At 31.3% G+C, this 15,289-nt stretch overlaps 1 protein-coding gene across 6 annotated transcripts; it reads right to left on the bottom strand.

The window, feature by feature from the left end:
- Positions 1-8,847: 8,847 nt before the first annotated feature.
- Positions 8,848-12,229, bottom strand: LOC107910156 (protein ANTI-SILENCING 1). 6 transcript variants are annotated; one of them, XR_001687496.2, is made up of 8 exons: positions 11,928-12,229; positions 11,798-11,826; positions 11,509-11,598; positions 10,861-10,982; positions 10,212-10,349; positions 9,439-9,465; positions 9,213-9,305; positions 8,848-9,062 (listed from the first exon to the last, which is right to left on the bottom strand). XR_001687496.2 is itself a non-coding variant. In XM_016837928.2 (7 exons), the coding sequence occupies exons 3-7, from the start codon at positions 11,512-11,514 to the stop codon at positions 8,961-8,963; spliced, it is 366 nt and encodes a 121-aa protein (XP_016693417.1). In that variant the 5' UTR covers positions 11,515-11,598; positions 11,798-11,826; positions 11,928-12,227; the 3' UTR covers positions 8,848-8,960. The 6 variants fall into 6 exon arrangements, 2 of the variants coding, with proteins under 2 accessions (XP_016693417.1, XP_016693416.1); XR_005910290.1 differs by having other exon boundaries at positions 10,861-10,926; XR_001687494.2 differs by lacking the exon at positions 11,798-11,826 and having other exon boundaries at positions 11,928-12,227.
- Positions 12,230-15,289: the final 3,060 nt, after the last annotated feature.

Below are 15,289 nucleotides of genomic sequence, written 5' to 3'. Positions count from 1 at the left end.
ACAAGGCCAGACGTATGATAAAATTTATTATTTATAAAATAAACTAAAAGGAAAGGAAAAGTTTGAATTTGAGTTAAATCTTGTTTGTGAGGTTTTTTAAAAATATTTTATTCATAAAATAAAATTATTATTTTAATAAATAAATTTATGTCAAAAAAAAGAAAATGGGTATTCTTTTATTTATAATTTTATATGTATTTATAATTGGCAGAATGTGTAAAGTAAATAGTTAAACTTAGAATTAGAACTAAATTGATAGAATCTATAAATATTGGAAGGTTAAATTTTTATCATCCAAATAAAAAAAGAGGCCACCGTTAGTGATTTAACATAAGAGTGACCAAAATATTAAATTTCAACAATGTTACTGACTAAAATAGAAATTCTAAACTTAGGTGACCAAAATAGAAACGCACTAATAGTTGGATGACTATTTTTACAATTTATCATTAACTAAATTACATGGTATTTATTATTAATTGTTTGTACTTGGTTAAGGATCTATCGATGATAACAAATTAACAAAGAGTATAAGTTTAATGTTAGAGAGCGAATAACCCAATAAATATGGAATGATTAAGTAATTAGATAATTTCATAGAATATTTATCTTTCTTGTTAGTTTTATTAGTAATCGTATTGTTGAATACTTAATGTATTATAAACGATGATTTGATTTTAAGTTTTGTTACTTATTTAGAGATTTTATTTCTCAAGTCTTATTGATATTTTTTTAGAATTATTATTTTTTTAGAATTTAAAATTATATAATTGTGTAATTACTACCCTGGTAATTACAGTCAATTACTTTTTGGTGTTTAAACATACAACAACCTTATGTTTGAATTGAGGTTATACAAAAGAAATAAAAAGAAAGGGAGAGAGGCTTGGATAACTTTTTTTTATTTACGGGGAAGCTAAAAGAATTGAGTATCCCTTACTTTCTTTTAAAAAATCAAATGTTTAATTATCTCAAATTGAAGGGGAAAATTATGGAAAGAAAAGTAAATATATTTTTAATATGTAAAATATCTTTTTTACCCTCTTTATTTATACATAATTATATTATAAAGAAGGTTATGATTGTAAAAAGTTCATTCCTTTCCGCCATTTAACCAAAACAAAAATATTTAAATTTACTTTCCTTTATTAATTTTAACAATTGAAACAAAATAATACGTAACCATTTCCTTTCTTTAACCTTATTTTCTTTTCTTTTCTTTTCTTTTTTTTTTACTTCCATTTCTTTTCCTTTACAATTAGGTAGCGCTTGGTATAATGGAAAGTAATAATTGTTGCAAATACGTTAGTGAAATAAACAGTAATGTAAAATATTGATTTAAATCACAAGATCGAACCAGAACAATATAGATATATATAATCTGAAAAACAGAAATTGGAAATAAAATTGGATCGAAATTGTGTACTCGTAGTTAGGCAGAAATTTGACTAGTAGTTGAGGCCTGTTTTCACAGTTTTCTTCAGACAGATTCAGTCGCTCCTTTGGTGCTAAAGAAACGTTGGTCAACTGTCTCCCAGGATACAACAACGAGATGAGCACGGCAGTAACATGGCTGCAGTGATCAACGAACTATAACCTAGCTTTCTTCTATCACCGAAAATAGGCTCGAAATATGCAGGGAAAAGATCTCAACATTTTTGTAGGAAAAATAGAGAAAAATTCAATGTGTTTTTCTCTTGCAGATTATTTCGATTTAAATAAAATATTCAAAATGAAAGAATTTTTGGAATTTTTTTTAACTAATGGAGCCATTAACGTCCATGAATTAAGGATTCATTAAAAACTCAAATTAACATCTGAATTAAAGGAGCCATTAAACTCAATTTAATATTCAACCTTTTAATTCCAAACAGAATTTGAAGAGATAAGTTCTGCTGAGGAAAAATCAAAATTATGTATTGGGCTAAAATATTTGCAAGCCTAGAGGGCCTATCAGGTCCGGACATTTCGCGTCTCCCACGTCGTGCGGGTACGCCCCCAACCTTGGCGATTTTGGATTTGCACCCCCTGCACGTGAGGGAGAGCATTAGTTTAGTCGTTCAATAACCACCAAGTTGGTTCATATATCCACATTTGATATCTAACCAATGTGGAACTGAACTTTCCATTTTCCTCAACATAATTCACAAGTGGCTTACTTTGAGCATCAATTTCTCATTCACCACTCAACCATTTTGAGCTTATGATATACCATTGCAAAGGTCTCATGAGGTAGAATATAAAATCATAATTTTATGATTCAAATCTCCACCTTTACCAATCGAGAATATGCTTCAAAACTTCCAAAAATCTATTTTTTCCCAACAATCCCCCACATGAATGAAATTGATAGTTTTAATGAAAAATATTGACTCGATGTGGTGATAGAATCTACAATCGATAGTTGCATAGGATAGGTAGGCGTCAGCCCTTGAACCTTCCCTTGTGAAAGTATATTTACTTTAGTTGCTGACCAGTAGACGGGATGTCCTTGAACGATTCTGTCGTTTGTGTAAACGATATTATACCTCGCACAACTACCTATTTGGCAATGTTTTAGTTCTCATAAGCATGTTCATATGGTTGTGAACATCTCCTGGTTCTGCAAGAGTTTGAGAGAACTATGCCCTAGTAGTCTCCTCAAAGCGACCCCACTTCACTCTCACATAGGTGAGTTATGTTGCTCAGCTCACTGAAACACACAATGGTCATTAAAAGCATTACTTAACCTATCCCACTTTTAATCACTGTTTATATCATAGGAATGGACTTGGGATAAGAACCCCCATAGTGATCTCACAAGGTGTTATCCTTTTGAACCTAGATCTTGGGATCCGCAATCAACTAAGTTGGGTTTTCCTTCACATAGCGCCTTTAATTTCCATGGGTTTTAGTATCATTCCTTTCGATGTTTTATCAACTTGATCTCAATTTAAGCCTTTAGTTAGTGGATCTGCAATGTTATCTTTTGATTTTACAAAATCAATAGAGATAACTCCATTTGAGATTAGTTGTCTAACGGTATTGTGTCAACGACCCATATGTCTCGACTTACCATTATACATTAAGTTATGTGCTCTACCAATTATTGCTTGGTTATCACAATATATGTATATTGTGGGCACAGACTTTGGCCAGTTAGGAATATCCTACAAGAAGTTTCGAAGCCATTTAACCTCTTCTCCAGATTTTTCTAGAGCTACAAACTCAGATTCAATTGTGGATCTAATTATAGTCATTTGTATTGAGGATTTCTATGATGCAGCTTCTCCTCACAATGTAAAAACATATCCACTTGTGCCTTTGGCATCTTGAATATCAGATATCCAACTGGCATCGAAGAATCCTTTTAAAATAGTAGGATCTCTAGAATAATGCAGTCTGTAGTCCCGAATATATCTGAGATATCTCAGTACCCTCACAACTGTTTTCCAGTGGTTTCCCCTGGATTGCTTGTGAATCTGTTTAAACTGCTCACAATGAAAGCAATATCTGATCTAGTACATCTCATAAGGTACATTAGACTGCTTATGACCCTTGCATATTCCACTTGGTCAACACTTTCACATTTGTTTTTGGAAAGATGTTGGTCCGTATTTATTGGAGTTCTAGCTATACCAGAATCACCTTTGCTAAATTTCCCAAGAATCTTATCCACATAATGTGACTAAGTCAATATGAGACCTTCAGGTGACCTCTTGATTTGGATGTCCAAAATCACATCAGCTAGTCCCATATCTTTCATGTCAAATCTTGAATTTAACATGTCTTTGGTATGTTTTACCATTTCATTGTTACTTCCAACAATGTGTAACACCCCTTACCCAAGACCGTTTTTGGAGTTGAGCATGGGGCGTTACTTGACTTAACTTATTAGTTCGGGGCATAAAAATTTGCTTTTAAAATTTATTTCACTATTCACCATAATGTTGTGCACCTGCGCAGTAGTCACTAATTTAACTATAACTCGAGTTACAAAACTTGAAATTTAGATCCATAATTTTTTCCTGAAACTAGACTCATATATTATCTTACCATAAAATTTTCAGAATTTTTGGTTTAGCCAATTAGTACAGTTTATTCATTAAATTCTCCCTTGTTTCACTGTCTGGCGGTTCTGACATTTATTCACTAAAAATCAATTTTCTCATCGTATGATTTTCATATGGCGTTCTCACTTGTTTCTACAGAAAATAGACTCAATAAGGAATCTAGATATATAAATTAAAACTTTATAATTATTTTTTTACAATTTTTAATGATTTTCTAAAGTCAGAACAAGGGACTCCAAAAATAATTCTGACATGTCTAACCAAAATTCAAATATATCAGAATATAAAATTCCTTTACCCACACCGTTATTTTTATATGAAAATAGACTCGATAAGATTTAATTCTATATATCATTCACTCTCTAATTCATTTTATACTATCCTTGGTGATTTTTCAAAGTCACGTTACTACTGCTGTCCCAAAACTGTTTCAATGCAAATTTTTACTCTTTCATATTTTCTAGGTATAAACTATCACCTAGGCATTCATAACACCACACATGTTCTTAATTAGCCATTTCAATAGCTAACCATTATCCATATCGTATAAACACACTCAAAATGACTAAGTCTCTATATATGCCATAGCGTTACACGTTTCGAAATCACATAATACCGAGATGTCTATAGATAGTGTGAGACGAACTCTGACGTCCTTATGATCCTCGAACTGACTTGGCGATACTATAAAAATAAGGAAAATAAAGAAAGTAAGCATAAAGCTTAGTAAGTTTACAAGTAAATAAATAACAACATTTATCATAAATAATCATACTCATAAATTTCATCAAACATTAGAATCTTTACTCGCTTCTTTACTTACTCACTTACTTGTTTACTTACTTGCTTACTTAAATAACTCATGATTATAACTTACTCCTCCCTTGCTGAAATTTCTTTCTCAACTGATAACTGAGATATTCTCAATCCTTATAACTCACCTGAATTAATTATTATGCTTTTATCTGAACTTTCATGTAACATGGTCTATTTACTAGCCCGTTGAATCACTTGGAATACTAAGGATACTCGGGTCTCTTGTCTGATAATACATGCCAAAGCTATGTCCCAGACATAGTCTTACATGGGATGTTTTCTGTACTGCCAATGCCATATCCCAGATATGGTCTTACATGGGAGTTCTCATATCGGTGCCCATGCCATGTCCCAGACATGGTCTTACGGGGGACCTCTCATCTCGGTGCCAACGCCATGTTCCAAACATGGTCTTACAGGGGACCTCTCATCTCGGTGCCAACGTCATGTCCCAGAATGGTCTTACATGGGGGTTCTCATAATCTCAATGATGTTAATGTCATGTCCCAGACATGGTCTTACATGGGATCTCATTCCCTTAATGTCATGACATTTGTATCTGATACATTCCCAATGTTTCAACGGGGCTTTTATCACTGATTCTCTATCATCTCATACTTAAGTCAACATTAGATATTTTCATGAAATAAATACATAATTGCTAAAAAAATAACAGCATTAATAATAATTATCAAAATATTTCATTTATTTACCATAAACTTATATCGGTACAAAATATGGCCAAATCTATCAACTTAGTCTTCAACCTTTTTCTTTCCTCGGTCTAACTCTAGATTTCGTTCTTCTTGATCTATAATAGCAAATTTATCTTATTTAATACTCACATTCATCAAAACAATCCTTGACTCGAACTTTGGAAAAATTATAATTTTGCCCCTAAACTTTTGCATAATTACACTTTTTTCCCCAAAGCTCAGAAATTAAACTTCATCCATTATTCTTATGTTTTATGACATGCTGAACATTTTTACCTTCTATGGCAACATCAAATTCCCACTCTAACACTTACTTATGAACATTAGGTATTTTTACCGATTATGTCGTTTTACTCGCTTTCACTTAAAATCGCTTAGCAAAAGTTTTTTAACATAATTCCAAGCTTTATATTCTACCACAAAACATCAAAATAAACACATTTCACCTATGGGTATTTTTCCAAATATGAACCCTAGGTTAAATTCTTGCTAGAATAAGCTAAATCAAGTTACCGAGGCTTAAAAAACGTAAAGAACATTAAAAACGGGGCTTGGAATCACTTACTATGGAGCTTGGAAGCTTGAAAACCCTAACTATGGCTTCCCCCTTGCTAATTTCGGCCAAATGAAGAAGATGACCACAATTTGCCATCTCTTTCCCTTTTAATTCATTTGAATTACCAAATTACCAAAATACCTCTAACTTAAAAATTTCCTATTTCACTTATCCCATGACCATTTTTGTCCATAACTTAACCAATGGTCTAATTACCATGTAAAGACCTTCAATTTAAAATTTCATAACAATTGGACACCTCTAACATGTAGAACTCAAATTTTGCACTTTTTACAATTTAGTCCTTTTGACTAAATTGATGCCCAAACATCGAAATTTTTGAACGAAATTTTCACGAAATCATTCTGTGAAATTGTAGGCCATAAAAATATAGTAAAAATAAATTTTTCCTAATCAGATTTGTGGTTTCGAAATCACTGTTCCGACTAGGCCCAAAATCGAGATGTTACACAATGAGTATGTCATCAACATATAAGCATATGATTATATACTTAATGTCGGTATTTTTGACATACACACATTTGTCACACTTATTAATCTTAAAGCCATTTGTCATCATGACATTATCGAACTTTTCGTACCATTTCTTTAGTGCTTGCTTAAGTCTATACCAAGACTTCACCAATTTACAAACTTTCCTTTCTTGTCCTAGAACTACATGACCCTTAAGTTGTTCCATGTAAATCTCTTTATTAAGATATCCATTTAGGAAAGCTGTTTTAACATCCATTTGATGTACTTCTAGATTCCACAATGTGGCAATTGCAAGTATCATCCTTATAGAAGTTATCCTGGATACTGGAGAAAAAGTATCAAAGTAGTCAAGACCTTCCTTTTGTCTATAATCTTTTATAACCAATATGGTCTTATACTTATTAATTGTTCCATCTGTTTTTATTTTCCTTTTGAAAATCCACTTAGAATTTAATGGTTTAATTCCCGAAGGAAGATCCACTAATTACCACGTATGATTTTGCATGATGAGTTAATTTCACTTTTAATAGCATCTTTCCATAAAATTCTTTCGAATGATCGTATAACATCATTATACGTTTGAGGTTCGGCCTCTAGTATAAAGGTTAGAAATTTCGATCCAAAAGATTTTTCCACCCTTGCTTGTTTACTCATTCTTGGCTCTATCTCAGTTTCAACCTCTTGTTAAACATCTTGATTATTTTCATCTATAGTAACTGAAGTTCATTTCGTTGAACTTGAATCAACTTCCTTAGTTTTACAAGGGAAGATATTTTCAAAGAATGAGACATTCTTTGATTCCAATATAGTATTCTTGTAAATGTTAAGATTCTTTGATTCATACACAAAAATCGATATGCATCGCTATGATCTGCATAACCAATGAAAATACAATCCATCATTTTAGGACCTATTTTCATTTGCTTTGGTAACGGAGCTATTACCTTCGCAAGACACCCTCATACTTTCAAGTAGTTGTAGGAAGGTTTTCTACCTTTCCATAAATCATATGGTGTCTTGTCCCTTTTCTTGCAGGGAACCTTATTTAAAAGGTAATTAGCTGATAGAATAGCTTCCCCCCACATGTTTTGTTACAGCCCGTTTATTAGTGATGATGGAATAGTGATTTCGGGATAAAAAATTTCTATCGTGTTAACCTGTAAATATTATTTATAGAATATTTACAAAGTCATTAGGGTCGTATTAAAATTTAATTAAGAAATCTTAACGTTTAGATAACTAATTAAAGAAAAAGGACTAATTTGTAAATGGTGCAAAACTTAGCAATTATTTTAATTAAGTGATTTATTAGATTAATTAATAAAGGAGGGAAGTTTTATAAAGCAAATATACCCTTATTAGTTGATAATGGACGGTAATTAGAATTAAAATTAAGTAAAATAGGTTGACATGGCAATTTTGTAAATAAGTGGAAATTAAAATAAAACATAATTGAAGAAAATGTCATCATCTTCTTCATTTTTTCATAGTTTTGTAGAAAACACCATGAAAGGTTAAGGTTGGAGGTTCAACCACTACAGCAAAATAGACTTTTAGCGGCGTTTTTTTAGGCCTTTAGCGGCGCTTTTAAGCGCTACTAAAAGTATTAGTGGCATTTTCACAAGCGCCGCAAAAAGTGCCGCTATAGACAACGCCGCTAAAGTCCATGGTCTTTAGCTGCGCTTTTATCACAAATGCTGCTAAAAATCATGGCCTTTAGTGGCGCTTCTATCACAAACGCCGCTAAAGATCATGACCTTTAGCAGCGTAACGCCGCTAAAGATCATGACCTTTAATGGCGCTTTTGTCACAAATGCCGCTAAATGTCATGACCTTTAGCGACGCTTTTGTCACAAATGCCACTAAAAAACCTTTAGCGGCACTTTTATCACAAATACCGCTAAAAAACATGACTTTTAGCAGCACTTTTTATCGCAAACGCCACTATAAAACAAACCTTTAGCGACGCTTTTCGCAAAAACACCGCTAAAAACATAACCTTTAAAAAATATATTTTAATCAAATAATTTTTTTTATGATAAATATTATATTATGTTTTATTTTTTAAATTTGAACTTTAAATATACTTTTAAGGATAAATAAAAAAAATATTATCTAAATTAAATTTTCTATGAAAATTTTAACTTTAAAACTAAATATAAAAATTAATGAATTTAGTTTTAGAATTTAAAATAATAAATTAATAACACAATTAAAATCCAAAAGTTAGAACTCAAGTTGTCGTAAATATTAAAGTAAAAATAAAAATTTAGAATCAAAACTAAAATAAATAATACATATAAGAAACAGACTGACTAATTGAACCTACCTATGACTATACACATTGCAAGGTAATAAAAAATACAATGCAGTCTGCTGCACCATCTTTGCTCTACAAGTTTCATTGAAGGCATTCCAAACTATATCCTGCAATATAAACATGCATTATTCATAAGAAAGATAAATGGTACAAACTACACATGTAGGGAGAGGAAAAGTGAAAGAAAACAGAAATTTATGCGTGTAAATACAAAATGCTTCAAACATAACCTAATTGTGATTCATAATAAATTTTACCTCCACTTCTGCTGAAGAGTAAGCTGGATCCAAGTTCTGAAACAGAACAAGTTTTCCAAACTCGTGTGCATCCCGCAAACTTTCTTCCCAAGGCTGAAGCAATGTAGGAAGCAGTTTAAGATCAGCTTAAAGAATGTAGACTAATTTTCCCACAAATAACAGCAATCAAAGTAGGCTATGAAAATAATTTAAACAACTAGTTTAGGAGTGACAGAGGAGTGCTTACGAGTTCTCCAAACCATTTGCTCCTATCCTGTAAGCATGAATAAACAACAAAATGTAAGTACTTCTTCACAAGAAATATCCACATCAAGGAGAACAACAGAGGGATAACAGGATAGTAAATCTGCAATAAGAAGGAAAGCAGAAACTTGCAAGCATGATATTGTACAGGATGACGAGGATTAAACAAATAAATTTATTCATCCAAAAAGAAATACGAGTAGAAGCAAGAACCAGGTAGGAGAAACAATCAAATGAGACCACATTATTTTTCCAATAAATGTTAAAAGAAATTGAAATTTGAGATCATGTGATTTAAAAAAAAAAGATCCAACGCAGGAGGGAAAAAATAGGCTATAAAGTGAGGTGAACAAAGAAATAAAAGGTGTCACAAGATTTACCTATCACCTATATAGTAATACAAGAACTGCAACAAAGCCATCACGTCAAACAATAGCATAATAACAATTGAATTTTGCAAAGTAATCACATCTTTCTTAACAAATTAGTAATTGTTATTGTGTGTCTTTCAATGCAACTAAAAATCAAATATAATGTGCTAAAACAAAGCATGTATCTCAAAATAAAATAAAATAAAACACACTCACATGTACAGAGAAGAGAAGGTAGTCGTCCATAGACATCTACATATTTGTAACTCATCCTAAAAGTCTAATCTTATATACCCCATTATCAATTATGAATTATCAATACAACTATGGTATTAAAAAATTAAGAGGATAGACAACAAAAAGTCAAGGTTAAAAGCTCAATTACCATGTCAATATGGATAATGGGAGTCTTTTGAGTACTAGCAGAGACATTCGAATGAGACTTCGTAAATCCATTTGACAAACTAGGAAAACGATTACAATATCTATTTCTCCAGGTTCCAATGAAATGCAGCCTTGAATTCTACAATAATTAAAAGACTCGTCAGTGTCTAGCTGTTATAACAATATCTACAGACATAAACAACTCAAATGCATGAATGCCCTTTCAAAGGGAAGCCAAGAAAGCATTAATATTAATAGTCCAGTTAATCAATTACTATTGATATAAACAAGTTCAGCGAAAAAGTTACCACAATGAAATGCTCGATAAACAAAACATATTGCGCTACTTGGGCCACTACCAGGGATTCAATAAACTTCAAATGGAACTATGGCAATCACCATATGCCAGTCTACAGAATACACTGGTAATTAACTCAATAAGGCATACTCAAACAATTAGCCACATAAAGGTTTAACATTCCTAATAATTGAGGGGGCAGAACAATTGGCTTGAACCAAATATCGCAAAGGATTATAGAGAACTAATCAAATATCGCACAACAATGTGAGAAAAGGAAATCATTAAACTGTTCAAACCATAGTGAACATGGCAAAGATAAGTAAATCAGTTCAACTCATTGTGCACTTACCTTCTATTTGGCACTAGCCACGACCATACAACCTTAAAGCTTCAAGAAACCCGACTAAAAATCAACCTGACCCACCAAATTGACTATAAAGTCAAGATTCAAGCAAAAAAGCAAATCTGATTCTGAAAAAAAGGAAGAAAATGATTGAAGTTGTTAAGGTTCAGTGATCAAAGCCACTGAATATATACTCAATAGTACACGTTTAAGCATTTACAGAATGTACGCTCTATTATGATACCATGGGTTCATGAAAATTTAAAGTAACTGGTACGCTCTATTATGATACCATGGGTTCATGAAAATTTAAAGTAACTGGTGTTTATTAGTCCCACTGAACTTATCACTCGATAAAAACAAGTCATGTAGCTTTGCATAAATAAATGCAAATCACAAGGTTACTAAATGAGAAATTATTAGATTAGTGACTTGTGCTTTCATGTATAAAAGAACGAAAAAGGAAAAAGAAAAAACAACATACAGTGGCCGAAAAACACAAATAACCACAAATAGATTAAAACTTTAAAGAACTTTCTCTAAAAACTTCATAGTAAACTGCTTCAGTCTACTTTTTACTTTACTAGTACAACAATTACATGATATGCCAAAATAAAAAATATGTAAAGGATAAAATGCAATCAAACAACAAACCTGCATTGCCTGATTATAACGTGATCTCCTTCTTTAACACGAAAGCAGGGGGACATATGAGCTGGGATATTGCTGTGCCTTTTTTCGTATCTGAAAATAATTGTGATACCATATTGAATGACATCAATGAGGGCTTTTCATATATGTGCATAAAATTATTTTGTAAAAACCAAAATATCTAGCAAATCAATGGAAATATTAAAATAAAAAGGTATCTTAAATGCTTTAAAGCTTATTACTCCAAAAAAAATCAGTAAAAAATATTATACAAACCATTCATCTCACCTACCTTTTTTATCCAGTAAACAATCATTGTCCCTGTACGAGGGCACTCCTCCAAAATTTGAATAGAAAAGATAGTGAAATTTGAGCAGCGAATAAAAATGGGATTTTTTGTTTAATGAAATAAATTTACTTACCCATTGTGCCAGAAGCATCACTGCCGCCATAGAAAGTGGCATGAGCAGTTTCCCAAGATCCACCAGTGTAAACACCAGGGATTCTTGCGTTAACTAATACGAAAATGGAGAACAATGAAGCTAAATGAAGCATGGTAAAGGAAGAAGATGAAACAGCGGTGTAGCCATTGTTTTTTGTTTGTATAAAAGAGGAATAGAAATGTTTTTTGGGATGAATGAAATGTGAGGAAGAAGATGAGGAGATGCAGAGGGCTGCTGATTTGGGGAAATTGGGGGGAAAATAAAGGGAATCGGGGTAGGGGAGAAAGGGCTTGGGAAAAAAAGTGGGGGGAAAAGGGTTTTTCCATAAACACCCCTAACGTTATACTTTTTTACAATTTTTATATTAAATTATTTTATCTTTCATATAAATTCTAAATAAATACTTTTTAAAATTTTAAGTAATATTTTAAAGAATTAGATAAAATTATAATTTTTAGTATTTATATTTCATTTTTATTTGTTATAATTTGGTCCTATCCAAAATAGATAGTTACTTATCCATATCAATCTGTTACTTTTTTTATTTATTTATCAATGTTTTTTTTTATAATCTAATATTTAAATATATCAAATGGTTTAGATTAAATATTTTTAAATATAAAAGCATTAATTGATTGTATAAAATTTCATATTATCTATTATATGAAAAACATTAAACCCCAACCCTTAACCCTTAAACCCTAAAACCATTAAATCCTAAACCATTTAATATATATAAAGTTTATCTATTATCTCTTAAATAATTTAAACTATAGTCATAATGTTAATATAATAAAATTAATATTATCTCTTCTACAATTATATAAGAAATTATTTAATATATAAATTAAAAAACACTAATTAATCTAAACCCTAAACCTTTAACCCCTAATCCCTAAACCCTAAATCATAAACTCCTAACCCTTAAATCTTAAACCCCAACCCTTAAACCATAAACCATAATCCCTAAACCCATAATCCCTAAACCTTAAGATAGGTACTCCTAAACCTTAAACCCTAAACTATAATGATAATTAATTCAATATTTTAAAATTAATACTATCTCTTTTACGATTATATAAGAAATTATTTAATATATAAATTAAAAAACACTAATTAATCTAAATCGTAAACCCCTAACCCCTATCCCCTAAACCATAAATCATAAACCCCTAACCCCTAAACCTTAAACCCCGACCCTTAAACCATAAACCATAATCCCTAAACCCATAATCCATAAACCTTAAGATAGGTACTCCTAAACCTTAAACCTTAAACCCTAAACTATAATGATAATTAATTTAATATTTTAAAATTAATACTATCTCTTTTACGATTATATAAGAAACTATTTAATATATAAATTAAAAAACAATCAGTAATGTACCCAAAAAGCTTTAAAATTATTTTAAATAATAGTATTTTAATTTTTCCATTTTTAACAAATATTTTTCCATATTTTTTATTTCAAATTATTTCTACGTGTCATTATTTTTTTATGAAGATTTTAATTATTCAATTAAAAATAAATTGAAATTTAAATAATATAAATAAACCAATTAAATAATAAATAGACAGATAAAATGTTTTTTGCAGCGCTTTTTAAAAAATGCCGCTAAAGTCCTAAGCATTAGCTGCGCTTTTCCAAAAACACCGCTAAAGCTCTGAGCATTAAAAAACGCCGCTAAAGACCCGAGCATTAGCGGCACTTTTTCAAAAACGCCGTTAAAAATATAGCATTAGCGGCGTTTCTTCAAAAACACTGCTAAAGCACTGAGCATTAGCGGCGCTTCTTCAAAAATGCCGCTAAAGCCTCGAACATTAGCGACACTTTTCAAAAAGCCGATAAAGCCCCATGCATTAGCGACGCTTTTTGAAAAACGCCACTAAAGCCCCGAAAACTCAAAAAACGACGTAGTTAGGCTTAGGTTTTTTTGCGACGCTTTTTGGAAAATGCCGCTAATTCTCATTTTTAGCAGCGTTTTCCGAAAAGCGCCTCTAATATTGGATCTTTAGCGGCGTTTTTTTAAAAGCACCGGTAATGCTTGATTTTTAGCGGCATTTTTTATCCAAACACCACTAAAAACGCCGCTAAAATCCTATTTTGGTTTAGTGAACTAGTTCATTCCCTTGCATGGGTAAGTTTTTAAGCCTCGTTTTTAATGAATTTTATGTTTTTTAGATCTTTGCAACTAGGTCCAGTTAGTCCGTACCTTCGTTTTTGAATCTATTAAAAATTTTAGAAGTTTTCATTGATGAATCTTGGTTTTTTTTTATGATAATTATGTGTTTGAAGCCTTAATTGTGATTTTTGGTTGTTTTGTAAAGTGATTTTAGTTATTTTTTATTAAAGGATTAAACTGTTAAAATGTTAAAATTACATGGTTTATTGGTGAATAATAGATGTTTTGTGGACTTTTTAGAAGCCTTGAATATTCAGCTGTAAGTTTTAACTTGAGAAAATGGTTAATTTGGTGATTTCTGGGTTAAGGGACTAAATTGCAAAAGTTAGGGGCAATTGTGTGATTTCAAAAAATAAAAAGGTATAAAATGTAGAATAATTTGGAATATGAAATGTAAGCTAATAATTGAAAAATTTTATATTTTATATCAAGACCTTGTTGATTTACATGGAAAAATAAAAATTACGGAATAGTCCTAAAACTTCTACAACTATTACAATTCAGTTCAGGTAAGTTCGTTCGGTTTGTAATTTAATATCTATATGAGTTGTATGATGATATGATATGAAATAGTGGATATAAATTATTCTATTGATGATGTAAATTGTTTGGAAAATGTTGTTGAATATCGATACTTGGGTCGGATGAACGCGAGATAGAGTACAATTGAATGATGGTGTGTTATGCAAGGTTGGAGTGGAGATTGATGTGACGTGATTTATACATTTTTCCTGGGTATAATGAGGTTCATCATTTGTTGCAAACTCTCGTGTTATACTACCCTGATTTGGCATGTTATCGGGGCGGATGTAAGGCCTACAGGCTAGGCACTTAGTGTCGAGGCGTGTTATTAGTTGGATTAACTCTTATGAGCATTTGACGTGTTATCGGTTGGATTAGCTCTCATGAGAATTTGGCGTGTTTTGGTTGGATTACTTATGTACTTGTATCTGTAAGTCGTTCATCAAGTCGTAAATCGTTGTATTATAACTTGTTTAACAACTTTGAATGGTATGATATGTAGTCAATTGACTCCGTTGCGGACATATATGTTTTCTCGAAAATTACTATTTGAGCTTTGAATTGAATTATGCAATTCACCAGTTTGACATTTTGGATGACAGGAAACATTTGTTGTTGAACTATTTTTGATTGAAT

Source organism: Gossypium hirsutum, chromosome D02, assembly GCF_007990345.1.
Source record: "Gossypium hirsutum isolate 1008001.06 chromosome D02, Gossypium_hirsutum_v2.1, whole genome shotgun sequence".
Classification (NCBI taxonomy): Eukaryota; Viridiplantae; Streptophyta; class Magnoliopsida; order Malvales; family Malvaceae; genus Gossypium; species Gossypium hirsutum.
The sequence above is the reverse complement of the archived record's forward strand: the minus strand, read 5'-3'. Positions and strand labels throughout refer to the sequence as shown.

Coding starts and splice junctions, on each gene's coding strand:
- LOC107910156 (XM_016837928.2), bottom strand. Junction 9,466..10,211: donor CCATTATCCATATTGACATG/GTAATTGAGCTT, acceptor TCATGCTTACAG/GATAGGAGCAAATGGTTTGG. Junction 9,063..9,212: donor ACTCTTCAGCAGAAGTGGAG/GTAAAATTTATT, acceptor TTTATATTGCAG/GATATAGTTTGGAATGCCTT.